The 23,906-nt window shown below is 50.9% G+C and overlaps 1 protein-coding gene across 2 annotated transcripts in view; it reads left to right on the forward strand.

The window, feature by feature from the left end:
* LOC114021640 (proline-rich protein 36) overlaps positions 1–23,906 on the forward strand; it is a 42,624-nt gene that overhangs the window by 6,021 nt on the left and 12,697 nt on the right. For both annotated transcript variants that reach the window (XM_037888139.2, XM_043532938.1), the window contains exon 2: positions 22,768–23,290. In XM_037888139.2, the coding sequence (XP_037744067.1) occupies positions 22,855–23,290 (436 nt within the window). In that variant the 5' untranslated portion in view covers positions 22,768–22,854. The remainder of the gene's footprint in view (positions 1–22,767; positions 23,291–23,906) is intronic.

The following is a 23,906-nucleotide window of genomic DNA, read 5'->3' on the forward strand; positions in this document are numbered from 1 at the left end:
TAGAACTGTGACCCTTAAACAGCAGGTATTTTGCTAATGGGGAATGGGGATGATTTGATTGGGGATTGGTCCTGCTTTGAGCAAGGGGTTGGACTAGATGACCTCCTGAGGTCCCTTCCAACCCTGATATTCTATGATTCTATGAATCCTCACCAGTTGTTAGCAGTATAGGCCATGACACCTGGCTATGCAGTTCAGATTCCAGCCAGCAGAGGTCACTGCTGCAGGGAACACTAGTCAGCTTGTAGCAGTAGCCGGGGGGGCCTTTTGGGGCAGCAGCCTGAGCAGATGGATATGTGGGGCTGGCTCTATGACTAGGCTTCATGGCACTGTGTGGGGGATGGATCGGTGCATGGGGAGCAGCGCCTGCCTGGCAGCAGCTGCCTGGCTCAGCTCTGATCCAGGGATGTTTTCTTTTGGTTGTTTCCCCTTCTCAATGGATTTTCTCTCTCTCCTGCGCCGCCCCCCTTCCCCCCCCCCCCCCCCAGCTGGGGCCATTCTTATGCAAACAAGGGCTGGGATAGAGAAAGCTCTTAAAGGGGCCATGCCCCCTTTTGTCCAAGTGTGGAAGCAGGCGCTAAGCCTGGACTCTGCTTCGGAAAGGGAAGAAATACACAGATCTTGTTTAATCCTCTCTAAAGCTAGCTTTGGGCGGGGGGGCGGGAGGTCCTGCTGCCCCAGCCTTTCCCAGCAGGAGGTGCTGTGGGGAGCAGGGCAGAAGCCCTGTGCAAAGGTCTCACAGCTGCTGTACATGAGGACAAAGGGGGTGTGGAGCCCTGGCACCCCAGTGAGGCCTGGAGTGGGCAGTGCCCAGGGCTGCCTGGGGTGTGAGCTGGATGAGGCAGCTCACTCCAGATCATCTATGTTTGCACGGGGCCAGTCCAATAGCAGGTCTGTGTGCCCAAAGTGGGGTGTTTCAATGGGAATGCAGGCAGCTGTATGGAGCTGGGTTCCTCTCCCCCAACCCAACCCACTCCGGGCTGCTGTTGGATCCAAACCGCTGGGTGGAAGGGCTGGTGTCTGCCAATGCTTCAGCTGGGAGCGGGCAGCCCCTTCTCCCTGCCCAGAGGGGCTGAGGCATGTCGGCTGCAGATCTCTCTTCTGGGGGACTGGGACGGAGTGGGGAGGGGAGGGGAGTGGTGTCTGCTTTCTGCGAGGCTTGAGTGAGGTCTGGGGTCACTGGCTGTGGGGGGAGATCCAGGATCCAGAAGAGGTGGTTACAATTGGGGTATTTGGGTGGGGGGGATACATTGTGAATGAAGAGTCCTATGCTTAACTTCATAAACTGTAGCTGGCGAGGTGTAGTGGATCGAGCTGGGCAGCAGGACTCCTGTGTGTTGTGAGGTAGCTCGCAAGCTACCATTACGGTGTCCGAAGGTGCTACGGGGACCAGGGCTGCATTGTGCTAGGTGCTGTACATAGAATGACGAAGGTCTCTGCCCCAAAGAGCTTATAATCAGAGACTGCAGGTGGATACAGCGAACAGACTGGGGGAGGGGGCTTAGCTCAAGCTCCCAGGGAAGATTTTGCTGAAGCAAGTTTCTGAAAGCACCAATTCCCATCCCTGTGTGTAGGAGCTAGACTGGCAGCGTGTTAGTAACAGCAGCATTCTGACCTGCTTGGAAAGTCTCTGCCAGAAAAACACTGACTCATGCAGCTGAGATCCTGACCCATTTAAAGATCCTGCGATGTCCTGGCCATGCTCCAACTTGAGCAGTTTCCATACTGCCTCCCCAGTCTGCCCCTTCCTCGCCTTTCTCCACCTGCAGATGCAATAGTCTTCGCTTCCTGTGTGAAACAGCATGGTGTTATAAGCAGCCGCAGCTGCGCTATGCCCCAGAGCTGGCTGCATCTCGGCGGTTGCTTTATGTATCATTCTGCTGTGCCGACCAGCCTAAACTGCTTTTGGACAGAAGTGGAGCTACGTGCTCGAGCCAAGCTGTGTCCTAGGTCCGTTTGTGAAAGCACCGCTTGGGGTTTCATGAACAGAACCCAGAACCACCTGTTCTGAGACTGCTGGCTGCTGAGCTAGAGGCGAATCACCCTTCAGTGGTCTGTAGCATAGGGCTTAGGACACATGGTTCTGAATCTATCCACTAATGGGCAGTGATGCGCACACACGTTTTTCTAGTTCGTAGAAATGGAGGGTTGGAAGGGACCTCTGCTATCTAGTCTAGCCCCCTGTGCTGAGGCAGGACCAAGTAAACCTAGACCATCCTTGATCGGTGTTCGTTCAACCTGTTCTTAAAACCCTCCAGTGATGGGGATTACAGAGCCTCCCCTTGGTCCCCTGTTCCAGTACTTCACTTCCTAGTTGTGAGGATAGTTTTTCCCAATATCTAAGCTACATCTCTCCCTTGCTGCTTATTAAGCTGGTTCCTTCTTGCCCTTCCCTCAGTAGACGTGGAGAATAATTGATCACTGTCCTCTTTATAACAGCCCTTAATGTATTTGAATACTGTTATGAGTTCTCCCCTCTCTCAACCTTCTCTTCTCTAGACTAGACATGTCCAGTTCTTTCAACCTTTCCTCATACAGCTTAGGTTTGCTAAAGCTTTTATAACACTTCCCCTCTTCCCCCCCACCCACGCACCGCTCTCCTCTGGACTGTCTCCAGTTTGTCCACGTCTTTCTTAAAGCGGGACACCCAAAGCTGGACACAGTACTCCAGGTGAGGCCTCACTGGTGCTGAGTAGAGGGGGACAGCTACTTCCTGTTTGCTATATGCAAAGTTTCTGTGGATGAACCCCAGAATATCCGGCTTCTTCACAGCCACATCATTGTTGGCTTGTGTCCAATTTGTGATCCGCTCTAACCCCCAGGGCCTCGTCGGCAGGACTGCTGCCAGCCTCTTCTTCCCCAGTTTGTAGCTGTGCTTTTGATTTGGCCTCTCTAGGTGTACTCATCTTTGCTGGCTTTCACTTGCTGAAGTCGGAGCACGCCAGGAACGCCCTGAGCATCCTTTCAAAGGACCCCCTATAGAACCAGGAAGTCACAGTAGAGCATTAGCGCTACTAAAATTAACTCTGCTTTTATAGTGCTTGTTATCAGTAGATCTCAAAGGGCTTTAAAAAGGTCAGTCTCATTAGCCGAACTCTACAGATGGGGAAACTGAGGCACGAAAGGGCATGCTGTGACATCACCAGGGTACAATCTGGACTGATGGACAGCTGTGTCCCCTCAGTTCTCCAGCCTGGGGTGCCTTTTACACTGCTTCACTGAGAGAGCAGCCACTCTTGGTGTGCTCTCTCACAGCCTCTTGCATGTGCATTGCTTCCAGTTACACTGCATGTGGGCTCCAGCCAGCCACTCTTGAATTATGCTGCAGAGCAACACCAGCAAACTCCCAGTTCCAGGCTTCCCCCAGAAATGTGCATCTTGCACTGCCCAGCACCCTCCTGGACAACACAAGCTCATATAAAGTTGGTTGTGTTGTCAATAAAAGGTGATTATGTGCAAATCCTGTTATCCCAAAGGGAGTTTCCCAAACACTCCAATCCAAACACACTCGTTTAGATAAAATAATGAAGCAAATGTATTAACTAGAGAAAGAGTTTAAGTGATTACAAGTAATGAGGCATGAAAGTCAGAATTGGTTACAAGAAAATGAAAGCAAAACACAACCAATGCCTAACTTAGACTTTGCTTAGAATTCTCTTAGCTTGTTCTCTCACTGCATATTCCCAACTGTTTTACGAACTCAGTCTCTTTCAGACAGGATCCCTAACACAGTCCAATGCTGTTTTCCTTGTTCTTCAGGTGGTGTTGAGGCCGTGGGTAGAGATGAAGGAGGAGAGAGAATTTGGGGTGTTTGCTCTCCCTTCTTATACGTTTGTCTCTTCTTTGAGAATCCTTTCCAAGTCAGGGGGGAGTCCTGTCCACACAATCTCCCTCCCCAGTGTTCCTTTGTCAAGGTGTAGATTTTCGCCCACATCCTTTTTCCTGTCAAAGAATGGCCACTTAGCCAGGTGGTGGGTCCATTTGATTTTGTTGACACCTTGCTGAGGCATTGGCTGGCATTTTTTTCTCTGGGGAACTGTTTGTGAGTGGTCTTCAGATTTGGAATATGGCTTAGTAACATCATACAATAAGTAGAATCTTACAACTTTGCATACAAAGTTGCCACACACTTCACCAGGACAATAATGATCAGCAAATTGAGTTTTCAAATGATACCGCACAGGGCCTACTCTTTACGAGATCTATCATAGCTCTATAAAAGAGGGGTACAGATTTTCACACGTGCCCAAGGTCATCCAGCAGGCCAGTGGCCCAGCAAGGAATAGAACCCATGGCCTCTGGATATTGGTGCTCTAGGCAATGCTGCTGATATAGTGTCACAGGCATGGAGTGTGCTGGTGTCAATGGGGTCTGAGCCAAACTCCCTGCAAACGGTGAAGTTCTGATCTGTGTCTGAAGTTGGCCTGGTGGCATTTAGACCTGGGAGGGGAAGAATTCTCCATCTTGGAAGAGGCAGGACTGGGAATTCCTCTTGGGGAAGAAGAGTGTTTAACACTTTCTGCTCTCCCATATATCTACATAGATGCAGATCCGTTCTGACCCCAGGGGCATGGTTCTGCCCTGGGTTGGCCGCTGTTGAAGGGTGAAGTGATTAGTCTAGAAGTACCTACATGGGGAACAAACATTTGATACTGGGCTCTTCAATCTAGCAGGCAAAGGCCTAACATGATCCAATGACTTGCAGCGAAGCAAGACCAATTTAGACTGGAAATTGAGTGTATGTTTTTTAACTGTCAGGGTAATTAATTAGCCATTGGAACAATTTACCGCGGGTTGTGGTGGGATTCTCCATCACTCACGGTGTTGAATCAAGACTGGCTCTATGAATGATTGTGGGGGCAGTTCTCTGACCTGTGCTATACAGGAGGCCAGATTAAAGCCAGGAGGAACTATTGTGATAATCTAATCTATGAATCTGATTCCAACCCTACCAGCTGGGGCTGTTCAGAGGGGAGATCAATGCTAATTGTATAGCACCCCAGCAGAGATCAGGGCCCTGCTGTGCCAGGCCCTGCACAGACAAAATGAGAGAGGGTCCCTGCCCCCAAAAGTTCATTATCCAAATAGGATGAAAAGTATTATCCACTGGCTTAAAGGTGGGGAAACTGAGGCACAGAGCTGCCGTGACTTGCCCAAAGTCACCCAGGCAGTCTGTGGCCGAGCTGGGATTTGAACCCTAATCTCCTGAATCCCAGTGCCTCAGCCATGGCCCTGTCCTTTCTCTAGCTTGGTGCTGCCTCACAAGCTCCAGATCTGAAGGGGATCTGCAGCTTTGGAGGTGGGGTGAAGAAATGGGGGCACAGCTAGCTGACACTGCTTAGCTTTCCCTGAAATCCGATCAGGCTTTTGGCCTGCCCTTGGCTGGCATGGCAGAGCGCTGTGTGTCTGAGCTGCCTCTAGCCCTTCCGCAGAGCCTTAAAGTTGCTGATTGCTGCTTCTAATGAGGAGTTAATCACTAGCAACCTCCCGGCATCTTTCAACCCCAGGGAGCGGGAAATAAACAAAGAGGGCAGCTGCCATCTTGAGGAGTGGGGTGGGGGGAGCTCAAGGAGCAGAATGGCTGGGGTTCAGAGCTGTGAGCCAGGGCCTGGACATGCTAAGGAAGCTGGCTAGACCCATGGGCAGGGAAGCTGCCATCTCCGCTTGCGGGAACTATCCTCCGTGAACTCTGGCTGATGGTGTGTTTCGAGCTTGGAGCAGGGGCAGTAGGCCTGAACGTGACCCGCGGGATGCTTGTGTCTCCCTGTTTTAAACGGGCCTGGGGGGGCCGCTTTACAAAGCAAATCTCCAGACTCCTGAAACTGACGAAACAAATGGATGCCCCCCGGCTAAATGTAGCTTTTGCTTCTGGCCCTTTGCTAGGCGGGAGTCCTCCTGCCACGGTGGCTCGGAAAGGAGCGGCTGTGGCAGGCTTAGCACTCAGCAAAGAGCCCCAGGGAGCTGGCCCAGACCTCAGTGTGGGCCGATGGCCAAGAATCTGCCCCCTCCAATCAAACCTTGCCTGGATCTCAGTGTGGCTTATTGCCGCTTAGCCTCCTGTCCATGGGGGAAAGCAGTGGGCCTTCTGCCCTCTGGGCCCAGCTGGGGAGGGAGTGACTGGTGGGCTGGGATCTCGGGGGGCTAGGAGAGGGGAGGGGGGGGGACTGTCCAGCTGGTGCAACCCCCTCCTCACAGGCCTCCGGATCTGATTAACTTCCTCTAAACTCAGACAGTTAATAAAGCCACCGAGCTGGTTAAGGGGCCCCATTGTTAGCCATATGGTGCCTCCCAGCACTGAGTTGCAGGGAGGAGCAGGCTGGGCTAGCAGCGGCTGGTGTCTATTGACTTGCTCCCAGCCAGGCCGCAGTGGAGCCAGATCTGTTTTCAGAGTTCAGAGTAACAGCCCTGTTAGTCTGTATTCGCAAAAAGAAAAGGAGGACTTGTGGCACCTTAGAGACTAACCAATTTATTTGAGCATAAGCTTTCGTGAGCTACAGCTCACTTCATCGGATGCATACTGTGGAAAGTACAGAAGATCTTTTTATCATACACATTGTAAGGAGAGTGATCACTTTAGATAAGCTATTACCAGCAGGAGAGTGGGGTAGGGGGGAGAGAAAACCTTTTGTAGTGGTAAACACCCATTTTTTCATGGTTTGTGTGTATAAAAAGATCTTTTGTACTTTCCACAGTATGCATCCGATGAAGTGAGCTGTAGCTCATGAAAGCTTATGCTCAAATAAATTGGTTAGTCTCTAAGGTGCCACAAGTCCTCCTTTTCTGTTTTCAGAGTGGGGCCAGCATAGGCCAGTGGGAAGAGGAACAGGCCTGGAAGCTGGGACTCCTTGGTTCTACGCCCAGCTCTGGGAGGGGAGTGGGGTCTATTGGTTAGAGCATGGGGGAAGGGGGCAGGGCTGGGAGTTCTGAACTCCCAGGACTCTGGGGTTCTGAATGGGGTGTGACCACTGCTCCTGCTGTAGGGCCTTGGGCCAAGTTGCTTCGTCTTTCTGTGCCTCCATTTCCCCAGCTGTGGTTACACAGGGCTCATCTCTGCCAGGGCTTTGAGATCTAGGGCTGAAAAGGCCCTACAGGTTGGAGGCTGAGCCCAGAGGAAAAGGGACCTGCTACTGCTACCAGCCATAGGAGAGCTGCTCTGGCTCTAGTAGCAGGAGCCTGTGGGCTGGTTCTCCTCCTGGCTTTGCAGGAGTGGCTGGGGCAGGCACTAGGCCTCTGTATTTGTCCATAATATACCACTGGGTTGCGCCCATGACCCCAGGTGCAAGGGTCTGCAGCTCTGTGGCTGGGAGTAGCGCTTCATGCCAGCCTGGAGGGGACAGCAGAATTGATGCCTCTGGGGCTATTGGTCACCAGAACGGGGCAGCTACTGGCCATAGGAGGAGGGGGTGGGGGCAAATGCCTTCTGCCTTCTCCCTGTAGGCAGCTCCGCGGGCACTGCACCCCACTTGGAGTGTGTGGGGGGGGTCGAGTCTTGGATTCCCTCCACTAAGTACTTGCAACTCCCCCAGTAGGGGCTCCACTCTGATTTTTCCTCCCACCCCACAAGCACCACGACTGCTGGTTGTTCCAAACATGGGGAATCTCCCTTAGCAGTATAGGGCCTATGACACACAGCAGAACAACTTTGCTTCCAGCTAGCACAGGGCAGTGGTGAGCAAATGGGATCATCAGACCCATGTAGGTTCCTCAGTGGCTCGTATGACCGGCAGAGACTGCTGTGACCCAAGTGGTGCACACTCTGGGGCAGACTCTCAGGCCAGCTGTGCAGAGATGCTGCTGCCACCCAACTTGTTGTGTCTCATCCTTCCCAGCATGCTTTGGGAAGGGATTTTGCTGTTAAATCCCTCTGTGTCCTTAAGCCACCAGAAGTGCTGTTGGAGCCTTTAACTGGATTTGGGGGTAGGGATTGGCAGGGTGACTAGATCTCTGCTGGGGGGGGGACACTGGGGCAGTAGCACACATCTGTTCTCCCCTCTGCACGAGCAGAGATCTCTGGGCATGGTGGGAGGGCAAGACTGCTAGATCTGTGCACAGGTCTGTCTGTAGCAACATTCAGGCCGCGTCGTGAGCTACTCCCAAGGAATCTCCTCTTCCCTCTTTCCACCCAGCCCCTGCGGCTCTTCCTGCGGTGCTGTGAATGTGCCTCTGTGTGTGTGTGTGTGTGTGTGTGTGCACACAGCTTGTGGTTCATGAGCTCTCCCACCCCACTGCATCATGGCTACTCGCAACTTCATGGCATCAGCAGGGTGAGAACTCTTCCCCCTCCTGCTCCTAAAGCCCAGCCCAACCCACTTGGGCTGAAGGAGATCTCCATCAGCAGTGCAGGGCCTGTGGCACACAATCAACCAGTCCCCATTGTAGCCAGTAGAGGGCAGTGTTGCACATAGCCCTGTGTTTGGCTTCTGCATGAGCCATGGCTCCCATCCCCTAGTTCCATAGGATGGTGGGGTCTCCTCCAGGGCAGGGTAAGGCATGGCTGGGGGGGAGGGGACAGGAAGACTTTGCTCTCACTAGGAACAGCCTCTCTGGGTGGCCCTTGGCATCAGGCTACTGAGCCAGCACAGGGGGCATGTGAGGCTGCTCTGTGGCTTGGGGGTGGGGTTTATGTAATGTTTAATTAGTGACATAATTGTGCCTCTGACCAGCACTGGCCTGGAGCCCTTCCCAGACTCTGCTCCTTCCTCTGACGCAAAGACAGAGACCGTCTCCTGGATGGGGGTGTGTGGACCCACCACATGCTCATTCAGGCTGACTTTGAGGTCCCTGTGCTGGCAGAATGGGCTCTTGGCTCTGATCTGTCACCGTGTGTGACACAGCTACATAGACTGGGACTGCTGAGAGCAGAGGGTCCTCGAGAGCCCTGTAGCAGAGAGGATGCATAGTGCAATGGTTAGAGCACTAGCCTGGGACTCAGAAGACCTGGCCTGACATGCCAGATCTGCCACAGCCTTCCTGTGTCACCTTGGGGGAGCCCTTCAGTGCCTCAGTTTCCCCACTAGTACTATGGGGATAATAACCCTTTAATGTAAGGGTAAATACTTTCCAGATTGAGACGCTCAGCTATGGTAGTAAAATAAATCCCAGAGCTACCTAGAGATTAGGGATTGCATTGATTTAACTACACATCTTGTGCTTAGACAAAGCCCTAGGATGGATGCAGTTATATCTGTTTAGAGGTGCTTCTACTGATACAGTTATACCTGTACAGGAAGGCGAGTAAACCATGTTGGAACAATAATCCCTAGCGTCTTTCATCAGTAGGTCTCCTTTGTAAAGTGCTTTGGGGGTCCGTGTCACTAGACCCATTTTACAGGTGGGGAAACTGAGGAACACAAGTGACTTGGCTGAGGTTGCCAGTTGGGGAATAGAACCCAGGACTCGGGTCCCAGTGCAGTGCTGTAGCCACTAGGCACTGCTGACACCTTTATACCAGTATAACTGTCAACACTAGGGGTTGTACTGGATATAAATGTTAAAAATCACCCAGCCTCAACCCACATAGTTATATCAGTACAAAAACTGGCTAGAGCAGGCCGAGCTCTTTTCAGTGGGCAGCAGATTAGAGCAAGAGCCAGCAGCGTGTATCTGCAATAATGAAAAAAGCCACCTGGTTGTGGCCTGCTGAGGCATCTCCAGAGTAGGTGGGGAGAGCTGCTTCCTGGAGGTTAGAAAATATCGGAGTTTCTTGCAGTTGACAAAGGAAGCTAAGAACTCTCTTCTCCCCTGCAGGCCACTCCTATTTCCCCCCACTGCCACCACCCTTGTGCTGACTCGGTGACAGCTCGAGGGGAGGGGGGTAAACTTTGCCTGTAAAAATCCTAATTCCAAGGCCCAAAGGGATCGTTGGGATTGTCTAGTCTGACCTCCTATATGCCACAGGCCGGAGAACTGCCCCCAAACCATGCCTAGAGACAGAGCCATCGCTTGGGTACAGTGAATTGGGGTGATTGCCCTGTGCATTGCATGGGGAGGTGAGGCGGGTGGTGAGCAAGCAAGGTGAGGGGGCGAACAGGGAGGCGAGCAGCCGGGGGTGGGGTGTGTGAGGAGGAATCCCCCTACCAGAACCTCTCTCCTGCCCGCTGGCAGGCCCCCGCCAATCAGCTCCTCCCCCTCCCTCAGCATCTGCTGTGGATCAGATGTTTCGTGGCATCAGAAGGTGCTGGGGGGGAGGGGAGAGGATCGAGGGTGCAGTGTGTTTGGGGCAGGGGGTGGAACTGGGCAGGGAAGAGGCGGGGCAGGGGTGGGGCCATGGGGAAGGGGTGGGGGGTCGTAGCCAGGGGGAGCAGATTAGAAGCTTGGCACCTACGTCCTGGGCGCTGCACGCCCCTAGGGCCGGCCCTGCCTAGAGCAGAGCGTTCAGAAAAACATCCAAACTTGACTTAAAAATGGTTCGTGCTGGAGATTCCACCACGAGCCTGGTAAATTGTTCCAGGGGTTAATTCCCCTCCCTGTTCAGAATCTTGGGCTTTATTTCCAGCCCGAATTGGATCGGGTAAGACCTTTCGCTGCTAGATGGAACAGTCCGTTGTCATTTATTCCCTGTGTGGGCGCTTAGACTGTCGTCAGGTCACCCTCCCCGCTTCTCTTTGCCAGACTAAGCAGATACAGTGATTGAGCCCCTTGAGCCTGAGCCATGTTGTCTGATCCTTTAATCCTTCTTCTAGCCCTTCTCCACCCCTCTCTAATTTGTCAATACCCTTCGTGCATTGTGCACACAGCACTGGATGCCGCATGCCGCAATTCAGGGCAATTGCACCTGTATTTCCCCCTCTAGGGGCCAGGAAGGGCACCCGCTCAGTTTCAGGCTCCTGACCTGTCCTGGGTGGACATACTCACCCCATCCCTTCGGACTGGCCTATTGCTGGGCTGCCCACCAACCCGACTCTATTGTAACGTCCTCCACAAAAGACAGGTGGCCTAAACAGCCTGTTGTGTCTCTCTTCCCAGTTAACCGCGTAATTTCCCCAGTTAAGCCACCACTCAGCTATTTCGAAGCAAGCACATTGTTTTCTGAAGGTAAAAGCATCAGAAATGCTGGGCAGGAAGGGACTCAAAGCGAAGTCCAGTGCTCTGCCCTGAGGCAGGGCCCAGTAAACTCAGACCATCCCTGACAGGTGTTGGAGAAAATGGGTTTAAGCCAATACAAGAACCTACACGCATGCTAATAAGCTCACCAGAGAGCACTCGCTCACTCCCACAGGGGCTCTGGTTGGGGAGTACGCCTTCAGATCCCACTTGGGGCTCTTTCTTGTGCTTACAAGCTCACCGCAGTTTTAGCTCCCAACAAGCGCGCTGTGTCTTATGGGGCCTCTGTGGACTAAAATCCTTCCAACACCTCCCTAAGGACGGGGGAGGGAAAACACTCTCCGTGAACCAGGTAAAATCACCTCTCTGTTTCTACTTGAGATTTCCCTGTTCGTGCATCCCAGGATCTCATTAGCCCTTTTGGGGTTGCGTTCAGCTGATGAGCCACCCCCACCCCCAAGTCATTTTCAGAGTCACTGCTCCCCAGGATAGAGTCCCACCCACCCTGTAAGGATGGCCCTAGATGTCTGTTTACCTCTAGCCAGATTAAAACCCAGATTGTTTGCTTGGATGCAATTTACCAAGCGATCTGTATCCGTGACCTGTCCTCTTCCTCACTTGACCACTCCTCCAATCTGAGAGTCATCAGTGATGCCTTCCCCCTCCCCGCAGCTCATTGATGAAAATGTTAACTAGCGTAGGGCCGAGACCCTGTGTCTGCAGCCCCCCCGGAAACGCACCTGTTTGATGCTCATTTCCCATTCTCAGCTACCTTTTGAGACAACCCGTTAGCCAGCTTTTTTAAAACAAGAATATTATGAAATTGATGTGGCACACATTCAGTGGATTGATCAGAATGCCATACATATTCCACCAACACTACTGCTTTCATCAACCAGTCTGCTATCTCATCAACAAAAGAGATCAACTTAGTTCGACAGGATTCATTTCCCATAAACCCATGTTGCTTGGCACTAATTACATTACCCTCCTTTAGCTCTTTATTAATAGAGTCCCCTATCGGCTGCTCCATTATCTTGCCTGGGATTGATGTCAGACTGACACGCCTATAATTACTCAGGTGATCCCATTTACCCTTTTTGAATATTGGCACAACATCAGCTTTCTTCTGGAACTTTCCAGTGCTCTAAGGCTTATTGAAAATTGGTGTTCAGTCCAGTGAACTCCTCAGCCAGCTCTTTCAAATTCTTGGATGTAAATTATTCAGGTCTGTTGATTTAAAAAATGTCTGAATTCAGTAGCTGCTATCTAACATCCTCCTGAGAGATACTAGTGGAATGGAAAGAGTGTTATCCTATGTGATGACTACATCATTTCTACTTGGGGAAATACAACAGAAATATTTATTAGACACTTCAGCGTTTTCTGCATTATTATTATTTATTACCATTTGCATCTAGCAATGGACCAATACGGTTGTTTAGGATTCTTTTTGTTCCTAATATACTTTAAAAAACAAATAAAAAACCTCATTGTCCTTAACTCTGTTAACCATAGATTGATCCTTGCGTCCCTTTCCTTCCCTTACCAGTTTTCTACAATTCCTGACTTCTGATTTATAGTCATTATCAACTTCCCTCTTTTTTTCCATTTTATATGTGCCTTCTAAACCAGGTTTGTTTTTGTTTTTTTTCCCCCCTAATCAATGTGGCCTTCTTCTACTGTGGCTTTTTGGGGAATCTAATAGTGTTTAAAATTCCCAATTATGATTCATATTTTTCTGATTAAATTCTTCCTCCCAGCTGATTTGGCTCAAATTGGTTTCAACTTTGTGAAATGGCCCTCTTAAAACACCGTGTGTGTACATATCACTGGTCTGGACTTTATTCTGCCTGCACGTTATGAATGCAATGGAATCATGATCACTTGTATCTAAGCTACCACGTAACTTTTAGTTCTGTCATCAGTTCCTCTTTATTTGTCAGGACAACGTCTAACAGAGAAGTCCCACGAGTTGGATACAACATTGTGAGTTAGGAAATTTGTCATCCTAGAATACTTAGCCTTGGAATTTCTGTTTTAGTGCTGGTAGCGTGAGACCTCGCACCATGACGGAATGTCACACTCCAACTGGGAGAAGTGTGAATCTGAGAAGACGGCTTTAAAAAACAAAACAAAACAAAAAACCTTTAATTGAATCTAGATCTGGTGATAGTGACCAGGCCACCTCCTTCCCTCCACCCACAACTCAATGATCTGAGGCTGAAGGCTCAAGATTAATCTTCACTGGGGGGGCGCAGGAGGGAAAAGGTGCTGTTAATTTTATGTGAAATCCTAGGAGACAAGGAAGAAGTAATTCCTTACCTCCTCGCATAGAGAGATTTAACTTCAGGGCTGGCAAATAAGAATTCCATAGTTTGGGAACACAGGACGATTTCAGCTTTGTTTTTATTCCACATCAGAACTTTCCTGAAAACAGGGAAGAATCATAGATTTTTAAGGTCGGAAGGGACCATTATGATGATCTAGTCTGACCTGCACAACGTAGGCCACAGAATTTCACCCACCAACTCTTATAACAACCCCCTAACTTAGTCTGAGTTATTGAAGTCCTCAAATCATGGTTTAAAGACTTCAAGGTGCAGAGAATCCTCCAGCAAGTAACCCATGCCCCACAATGCAGAGGAAGGTGAAAACCCCCCGTGGCCTTTGCCAATCTGCCCTGGAGGAAAAATCCTTCCCAACCCCAAATATGACAATCCGCTAAACCCTGAACATGTGGGCAAGACTCACCAGCCAGATACCCAGGAAAGAATTCTCTGTAGTAACTCAGATCCTACCCCATCTAACATCCCATCACAGGCCATTGGGCATATCTATCACTAATAGTCGAAGATCAATTAATTTCCAAAATTAGGCTATCCCATCATATCATATATATATATGTCTCCTCCATAAATTTATCGAGCTTAGTCTTGAAGCCAGATATATCTTTTGCCTCCACTGCTCCCCTTGGAAGACTATTCCAGAACTTCACTCCTCTGATGGCTAGAAACCTTCGTCTAATTTCAAGTCTAAACTTCCTGATGGCCAGTTTATATCCATTTGTTCTTGTGTCCACATTGGTACTGAGCTTAAATAATTCCTCTCCCTCCCTGATATTTATCCCGCTGATAGATTTATAGAGAGCAATCATATCTCCCCTCAACCTTATTTTGGTTAGGCTAAACAAGGCAAGCTCTTTGAGTCTCCTTTCATAAGACAGGTTTTCCATTCCACGGATCATCCCAGTAGCCCTTCTCTGTACCTGTTCCAGTTTGAATTCATCCTTCTTAAACATGGGAGACCAGAACTGCACACAGTATTCCAGGTGAGGTCTCACCAGTGCCTTGTATAACGGTACTAACATCTCCTTATCTCTACTGGAAATACCACGCCTGATGCATCCCAAGACCGCATTAACTTTTTTCATGGCCATATCACATTGGCGGCTCACAGTCATCCTGTGATCAACCAATACTCCAAGGTCCTTCTCCTCCTCCGTTACTTCTAATTGATGCGTCCCCAGTTTAGAACAGAAATTCTTGTTGTTAATCCCTAAATGCATGACCTTGCACTTTTCACTATTAAATTTCATCCTATTACTATTACTCCAGTTTACAAGGTCATCCAGATCCTCCTGTATGATATCCCGGTCCCTCTCTGTATTGGCAATACCTCCCAGCTTTGTGTCATAGCACATTCCTGCTTTTTGTGCCAAGGTCAGTAATAAAAAGATTGGCCCCAAAACCGATCCTTGAGGAACTCCACTGGTAACCTCCTTCCAGCCTGACAGTTCACCTTTCAGTGTGACCTGTTGTAATCTCCCCTTTAACCAGTTCCTTATCTACCTTTCAATTTTCATATTGATCCCCATCTTTTCCAATTTAGCTAATAATTCTCCATGTGGAACCGTATCAAACACCTTATTGAAATCGAGGTAAATTAGATCCACTGCGTTTCCTTTGTCTAAAAAATCTGTTGCTTTCTCAAAGGAGATCAGGTTGCTTTGACACGATCTACCTTTTGTAAAGCTATGTTGTATTTTGTCCCAATTACCATTGACCTCAATGTCCTTAACTATTTTCTCCTTCAAAATTTTTTCCAAGACCTTACATACTACACATGTCAAACTAACAGGTCTGTAGTTACCCAGATCACTTTTTTTACTTTCTTAAAAATGGGAACTGTGTTAGCAATTCTCCAGTCATATGGTACAACCCCTGAGTTTACAGATTGCAAGCCCATTAGCAAGAATTTTTAATCAATTTCATGTGCCAGCTCCTTTAATATTCTTGGAGGAAGATTATCCAGGCCCCCCCAATTTAGCCCCATTAAACTGTTCGAGTTTGGCGTCTACCTCGGATGTGGTAATATCTACCTCCATATCCTCATTCCCATTTGCCATCCTACCACCCTAAGCTCCTCAATAGCCTCGTTAAAGATAACTGAGGCAAAGTATTTAGATATTGGCCCATGCTTAGATTATCTTTAACCTCCACTCCATCCTCATTGTTTAGCGGTCCCACTTCTTCTTTCTTTGTTTTCTTCTGACGTATATGGCTATAGAACCTTTTGCTATTGGTTTTAATTCCCTTTGCAAGGTCCAACTGTACATGGCTTTTGGCCTTTCTCACTTTTATCCCTACATGTGTTGACCTCAGTAAGGGAGCTTTCCTTGCTGATCCCTCCCATCTTCCACTCCCTGTAGGCTTTCTGCTTTTTCTTAATCACCTCTCTGAGATGCTTGCTCATCCAGCTGGGTCTACAACTCCTGCCTATGAATTTTTCCCCTTTCTTGGGATGCAGGCTTCCGACGGCTTCTGCAGCTTTGACTTGAAGTAATTCCAGGCCTCGTCCACCTTTAGATCCACAAGTTTTTCAGTCCAATCCACTTCCCTAACTAATTTCCTTAATTTTTGAAAGTTAGTCTTTTTGAAATTAAAAACCCTGGTCACAGATTTATTTTTGTTAATCCTTTTGTTCAGTTTGAACTGAATTAGCTCATGATCACTTGAGCCAAGGTTGTCCCCTACAACCATCTCTTCTATGAGGTCCTCACTACTCACCAAAACCAAATCTAAAATGGCATCCCCTCTTGTTGGTTCAGCAACTACTTGATGAAGGAATCCATCAGCTATCACATCCAGGAAAATCTGAGCCCTATTTATTATTACTAGCACTTGTCCTCCAGTCTACATCTTGGAAGTTAGTCTCCCATGATCACACAATTCCCATTAACGTTTTTAAAGAAGTAAATACTAAAGAGGTCTCTATCCATATCCAGATCAGATCCCGGCGGTCTATAGCACACCCCAAGCACTATCCCAGGGGAGGGTCTGGTAGCTTTCTTCCCCACTGTGGGATGTGGGAGACCCAGTGTCAGGCCTCTGCTCTGAATCAAGCAGAGCAGGTCTCCCACGTCCCAGAAGAGCGCCCTACCCACTGGACTGTGTTGGGAAGAGTCCATCCTGGGCCTGAGAAACCTTCCCAACCAAAGTGTCATCAAACCTGATCCATTCCTGCGACACTTCAGGTTGGATGAATCTTCATTTTCCAACGTGTCTCCTGGGGAAAACACCCCCCCCCCCGCCCCCCCCGGACCACTCTGACTGACCCTGCCTAGCGACATCTACAGGGCACGGTCTCCGTTCCAGTCTTGCACAGAGTTCGGCGCACTGTAAAAACACACGCCTTCTCTTTGCAGCAAACACAACTTAAGTGTTCACAGCTGGAGAGCTAAAGTGAAGTGACTTACTAAATATGGATTTGGGGCCCCATTGGTAGAACTGGCTGGATCCTCTTCCCTGATGCTAGGGACATGAAGGGCTTGCTGGACTTGCTCAGATTGGAGATCTAGGGTTGCCAACCCTCCCGGTTTGGCTGGGTGTCTCCCAGAATCGGGCTCTATCTCCCAGAGGCTACTGAAGCCAAACGAGGAGATTTTTTTTTAGGTGCTAAAAGTCCAGCAGGGCTAAGGCAGGCTCCCTGCCTGCCCTGGCCCCGTACGGCTCCCGGAAGCGGCTGGCATGTCCCTGCAGCCCCTGCGGTGGTTCCAGGGGTCTCCGCGCTGACTGCACCCTGAGCACCGACTCCACAACTCCCATTGGCCAGAAATTACAGCCAATGGGAGCTGTGGGGGTGATGCCTGTAGGCAGGGGCAGTGTGTGGAGCCCCCCTCCCAGGGGCCACATGGACTTACTGGCCGCTTCCAGGAGTGGTACACAGAGGGGGCAGCACGTGAAGCCTTTGTCCTGCTTAACTCTGGCTCCTGGGTGCAAAGCAGTGGGGCTAAGGCAGGCTCCGTCCCCGCAGCTCCCATTTGCTGTGGTTCCAGCCAGGGACATGCTGGTTGTTCTGGGAGCGGCGTAGGGCCAGGGCAGGTAGGGAGCCTGCCTTAGCCCCGCTGCGCCACCCACTGAGGTAAGCACCGCCTGCCTGGAGCCCAAACCCCCTCCTGCACCCCATCCCTGAGCCACCTCCCAGAGCCAGCACCCCAAAACTTCTCACATGCCCCAGCCCCACACCTTCTCCCGCACCCCAATCCCCTCCCCAACACTGAGCACCCTCCAGCATCTAACCTCCCCCAAGCTTGAACCCCTAAGCCCCAGCCCAGAGCCCGCACCCCAACCCCATGCTCCAGTCTTGTGAAACTGAGTGAGGGTGGGGGAGAGCGAGCGATGGAGGGTGCAGGGCGGGACAAGGGTGTTGGGTTTGTGTGATTAGACAGTTGGAGGTTTATAGTGTTCAATTTCTGCCTCCAACTGCCTCAGAGGAACGTATAAGAAGTGCGTCCTACAGCGGCAGGTGTGGGGGTAATCTTACCTCCCCTCCCCTGACCCCCGCTGATCCCTACTAGTTGAATTGTGTTAAGTCCCAAAGCAGGAGGTTCAACATCCTTCCATAATGTGTTGGCAGTAATGAACTCTGGATCTTCTCCCCCATTTAAATATCTGCTCCCTCTTTTGAAGCTCACCAAATTCTTGGCCAGAATGAATTCCAGTGGCCAGCTGCAGTTCCCAGGAATTTCAGTGGGGTTTGTGTGTGTTGTGATCTCTGCATGCCCTGCAAATTGTTGGCTGCTTGCCTTGAAACTGATTAGCCAGTCTGGGCACCCAGATCATAAAAATTCTTGGCCTGAGGTCCTTGGTGCATGAAGTAGGGTAAGAACAGAATTAATTGAGGTAAACGCCCCCCACCCTCAGCGTGGCATTCCTCTGGGCCGGCCCAGGCCATGCTGGGCAGAGAGCTGTGGCTTGGAATCACATTACGTTAACTCCGGGAGCCTGCGGGGCAGTGGAGAACGCTGGACTGTCTATCCATGGTGTACCACTCGCCTTGCTGAACCAAATACACTGGTCCAGGTGGTGCTGTGTGAACATGCTCCATTGAAATGTATCCGTCTCCTGCTGAGCTAACCTGTCCAGGGGCAGCTTTTGTGCTGGTGAGGTGAGGTGTTGCAGGCTAGGCTGTAAGCAGGTTGTGTCCTGGCCTAAGCCGCCAACATACCTCCAAACACGCTAGCCAGTGTCTTGACTTGGCTTTTCAGTATTAAGTGAACTTTTGTGTTAACGCGATTGAGACCCACCCCCTGACTCATCAAGACCTTCTCTGGATAACAGGGTTGCCAATACTTGCAATTTGATTGCAAAGCTTTGTGACAACTGGCGTAGCTTAAAACCTCAGCTAGTGGCCTCGGGTGCAAATATCAGCTCTCATGTGTAGCCAGTTTCTAGCAGTCATGCTTCTAAGCTCTTCTCTGTCATGCGGGCTGCATAGGGTTGCCAAGCATGTGGTCTTTGACCAGAACGTTCGGTCAAAAAGGGACCCTGGCATCTCCAGTCAGCATTGCTGACCGGGCCGTTAAAAGCCCAGTCAGTGGCACAGTGGGGCTAAGGCAGGCTCCCTGTCCTGACACCACGCGGCTCCCGGAAGTGGCCGGCATGTCCCTGCAGCCCCTAGGCAGAGGGGCAATCAGGGAAGCTCCTTGTGCTGCTCCTGCTCGCCAGCGCTGGCTCCGCAATTCCCATTGGCCAGGAACCGTGGGCAATGGGAGGTGTTGGGGTGGCGCCTGAGGGTGCGAGCAGTATGCAGAGCCCCCTGGCTCTGGCGCCTAGGAACTGGACACGCCAGCAACTTCTGGGAGCCACATGGAGTCAGGTCAGGGAGCCTGCCTTAGCCCCCCTCTACCGCCAACCGGGAGCCTCTTGAGCGCTGCCCAGCTGAAGCCTGCACCCCAAACCCTGGCCTGCACCCCACCCTCCTGCCCCAGATCAGAACCCCCTCCTGCACCCCCAAGCCCCTCATCCCTGGCCCCATCTGGCAGCCTGCACCCCCTGTCCCAGCCCAGTGAAAGTGAGTGAGGGTGCGGAAGAGTGAGCGATGGGGAATGGGGGGTGGAGTGAGTATGGGTGGGGCTATGGGGGAAGGGGCAGGGCTGTGGGAAAAGGGATGGGTCAGGGGTGTTCAGATTTGTGCAATTTAGAAAGTTGGCAATCCTAGCTCTACAGGCTCCAACCAGAAGACCCAGATCCCTCACATGCGTGAATTCTTAAGCTGATCATCTGATTTCTGCACACTCGGGCTTGGCAACACTGATTAGGTCTGATATTGGCATATTTGGGGCCAGCATCGCACCTTTAAACGCCAGTTTAGACACAGCAGGAAACCACCTGGGAGTCAGGGCATGAAATACTCTATATTCTCCAGGCCTTTTCAAACCAGATCTCCCCATTCCCCCACCCCCCCGATGATTAAGAAGCCCTGGCTGTGACAGGTTAGTTTGCTCGTGGCTGGACGGGGGCCAGCACCGCTCATCTCCTGGGTGGTTATGTCCTCTTGAATGTGAATCTGAGCTCCTGGCTGAAAGCTGTGATCGTGGAGGGGGGTGTGTGTGTGTGTGTGTGTGTGTGTGTAAGCATGCTCTGTGAAGACCAGCGGGCTGAGTGTCCACGAAACACTGGTGAGAACTGAGCAGCCCAGGTGCAAATAGGAAACGGGTTCCCTGCCTGTACAATAAAGATTTTTCTATTATGTAACTGCTTTTGCTCTAGTGTATTCCAGCTACTTAGTAGAATTAACAGCTCCAGCATTTTCCGGGGAGATAAAGAATAGATGATAAGTACAAGGGCTTGTGGATTTCCCTGTGAGCTTCGGGGTCCAATGCTACCAGAGTTGCATCCCCGGGGATTTGGGTTCCCTTTAAATCCAAGGGGATTTCAGGACTTTAGTCCATCTGGGAAAAATCTCTCAATCCAAGCAGGTTGGACTAAGGCGTATTCCCTGATAGCTATGGACTGGCTGTGTGGTGCAGGGCAAATCTTCACCCTGGCAGTGCCTTGGTTTCCCCAGCTGTGAAATAGGGATGAAGCTGGCCTGTTTTGCAGGGAATGGGGTATGAGGCTAAATTTCATTCAATCTGTAAAATGCTCAACGTCTCAGGTGAACTGTCAGGCTGGAAGGAAGTTACTAGTGGAGTTCCTCAGGGATCGGCTTTGGGACCAATCTGATTTAATCTTTTTATTATTGACCTTGGCACAAAAAGCAGGAATGTGCTAATAAAGTTTGTGGATGACACAAAGCTGGGAGATATTGCCAACACAGAGAGGGACCGGGATATCCTACAGGAAGATCTGGATGACCTTGTAAACTGGAGTAATAGTAATAGGATGAAATGTAATAGTGAAAAGTGCAAGGTTATGCATTTAGAGATTAATAACAAGAATTTTAGTTATAAGCTGGGGACGCATCAATTAGAAGTAACGGAGGAGGAGAAGGACCTTGGAGTATTGGTTGATCACAGGATGACTGAGCCGCCAATGTGATATGGCCATGAAAAAAGCTAATGCGGTCTTGGGATGCATCAGGAGAGGTATTTCCAGTAGAGATAAGGAGGTTTTAGTACCGTTATACAAGGCACTGGTGAGACCTCACCTGGAATATTGTGTGCAGTTCTGGTCTCCCATGTGTTAGAATCATAGACTTTAAGGTCAAAAAGGACCATTATGATCATCTAGTCTGACCTCCTGCACAACGCAGACCACGGAATCTCACCCACCAACTCCTGTAACAAACCCCTAACTTATGTCTGAACTACTGAAGTCCCCAAATCGTGGTTTAAAGACTTCAAGATGCAGAGAATCCTCCAGCAAGTGACCTGTGCCCCATGCTACAGAGGAAGGCAAAAAAGAAGGATGAATTCAAACTAGAATAGGTACAGAGAGAGGCTACTAGGATGATCCGAGGAATGGAAAACCTGCCTTATGAAAGGAGACTCAAAGAGCTTGGCTTCTTTAGCCTAACCAAAAGAAGGTTGAGGGGAGATATGATTGCTCTCTATAAATATATCAGAGGAATACATACCAGGGAGGGAGAGGAATTATTTAAGCTCAGTACCAATGTGGACACAAGAACAAATGGATATAAACTGGCCATCAGGAAGTTTAGACTTAATTAGACGAAGGTTTCTAACCATCAGAGGAGTGAAGTTCTGGAATAGCCTTCCAAGGGAAGCAGTGGGGGCAAAAGACCTATCTGGCTTCAAGATTAAGCTTGATAAGTTTATGGAGGAGATGGTATGATGGGATCAATTAATTGCCAAAATCAAGTTATCTTTGACTATTAGTGGTAAATAGGCCCAATGGCCTGTGATGGGATGTTAGAAGGGGTGGGATCTGAGTTGTTACAGAGAATTCTTTCCTGGGTATCTGGCTGGTGAGTCTTGCCCACACGCTCAGGGTTTAGCTGATCACCATATTTGGGGTCGGGAAGGAATTGGCAGAGGCCCTGGAGGTTTTTTGCCTTCCCCTGCAGCATGGGGCACGAGTCACTTGCTGGAGGATTCTCTGCACCTTGAAATCTTTAAACCAAGATTTGAGGACTTCAATAGCTCAGACATAGGTGAGAGGTTTATTGCAGGAGTGGGTGGGTGAGATTCTGTGGCCTGCGCTGTGCAGGAGGTCAGACTAGACGATCATAATGGTCCCTTCTGACCTTAAAGTCTGAGTCCCAAGCTCCAAAAGAGTGGGAACCCTTCCTGTGTGGAGGGGCAGGCAGTTGACATCCACTGCTGCGGAGTTTAACTTTGTTTTTTAAGTTAAACTCGTGCTTAAGCCTGTTAGTCTTTCCCAATGCAGCACTGCCTTCCTGAACCTGCAGGCAGCTCTGTGCTGCTTCTGTTGCTCATGGTTCTACCTAACCGTGGGGACCTGTATGGGCTCTAGTCAGTTTCATGGCTGCTCTGTCTATGGGCACTCATGAAAGTGACCAGCACTAACTGTTTTGTGCCCCTTGGCAAGGCTGAGCAGGAGGAGGATGCCAGGGCTGGAGCTATTCATGGGGTGGGGGGGGGGGGAGGTAGGGGGAGGTCCCTCTAAGATTGGGGAAGGGGATAAGACACCCCACTGTTAAGGGGCCTGGTGGAGGAGAGCCCCCTCTTCCTGGTGCTTGGAATGCTTCAGAGGCTACTAGCCAGAGGTGGCCAGGGAAGATAGGATCAATGGACAAAGCGTGGGGATGGGCCTTTCCCATCAGGTCTGGGGAGGTCAGGGCTTCTAACCTGGTGTGCTACAGGGGGGCTGATCTTTCAGCTCTGCCCCTGGCTAGTAGAGATTTCCCTCCCGGGCCCTGCTCTGCCTGGAGGTGGGGGGAGGCAAAGCTTTACTTGGAGGTGCTGCAGAGTGGGGCGGAACTGGTCCCTCTCCAATTAACGTCTGTCTCTTTCAGTCCTAGCTCGGAGGCAGAGGAGGATTTGGCTGTTCTCCATCACCTTGAAGGGGGCAGACGGCCTGCCCAGCACCTGGGTGGGACAAGATGGATGGCAAAGCTACTGCCAATGGGCCCCCCCCGCCCCAGACCAATGGCACGGCAGCTGCTGGGAAAGGGGCAGCAGCAGCTGGCCAGCCTGCAGCAAAACCCAAGCCTGCCAAGAACGCTGTGAGATCAGCCCCCGTCTCTGGACCTAGGCGGCCTGCGACCACCCACGCCCATCCCCCCGCGGCCCCGGGTGGCAGCTCCAAGCCGCTCAGCAATGGGGTGCCCCCGAGGGCCGACGCCTCGCAGAGGAAGCCGCCGGCAGCAGCATCAGCACCCAAAGCTGGTGCTGCCGCTGCCAAGCCCACTCCGGCCAAAGCGGTGGCCAGGAAGCTAGCGGGCGAGAGTGGGGCAAAGCCTCCAGAGAAGGCTGGGCCGGGCAAGGCCGGGCAGCTGAAGGCCGTGAGGAAGACGCCAGTCTCAGCTGTGGTCTTGGGTATGTTCCTCGCCTTCCTGCCAACACCAGGCCCGTCTGGGCGGGTGCTAGGGTTGCCAACCCTCCAGGATTGTCCTGGAGTCTACCGTAATTAAAGATTGTCATGTGATGAAACCTCCAGGAATACGTCCAACCCAAATTGGCAACCCTAGTGGGTGGCACCAGGTTGGGATCCCTGGGCCCTACAGGTGCCTTAGGGCCTGTTCCTCAGCCCCTTGTCCTACGCCAGGGCGGTTCAGTCCTGGTCTGGGGAGGGCTCAGTGCAGAAAGTCCCCTGTGGGCTGATAGAAGGCTGTAAGGAGACTGGGGGAGGAAGGCTGGAAGGGGGGCTCTCACTATGGCTCTATAGTAAAGGGGGGAGGGGCGTGCTGGGCTGTGATCAGAACCCCCCAAATAAAACGTCTGGCAGGGCTCTGACAGACTGCGGTCAGGGGTTGGTGTTGCTGATAAGGGAGCCAGGTTGTGGCATCCTGTCCCACTGCAGGGGCAGGGCAATGCCATGCTATGGCATGATAGGTAAAGTGCTTAGCGGGGGAGGGTCCCCTTAGTCTCACACCCTCCCACACACACCGTGACCTGGCTTGGGGGAGTGGGATAGAACCCCTGGTTTCCCCTG

Source organism: Chelonia mydas, chromosome 20, assembly GCF_015237465.2.
Source record: "Chelonia mydas isolate rCheMyd1 chromosome 20, rCheMyd1.pri.v2, whole genome shotgun sequence".
NCBI classification, from domain to species: Eukaryota; Metazoa; Chordata; order Testudines; family Cheloniidae; genus Chelonia; species Chelonia mydas.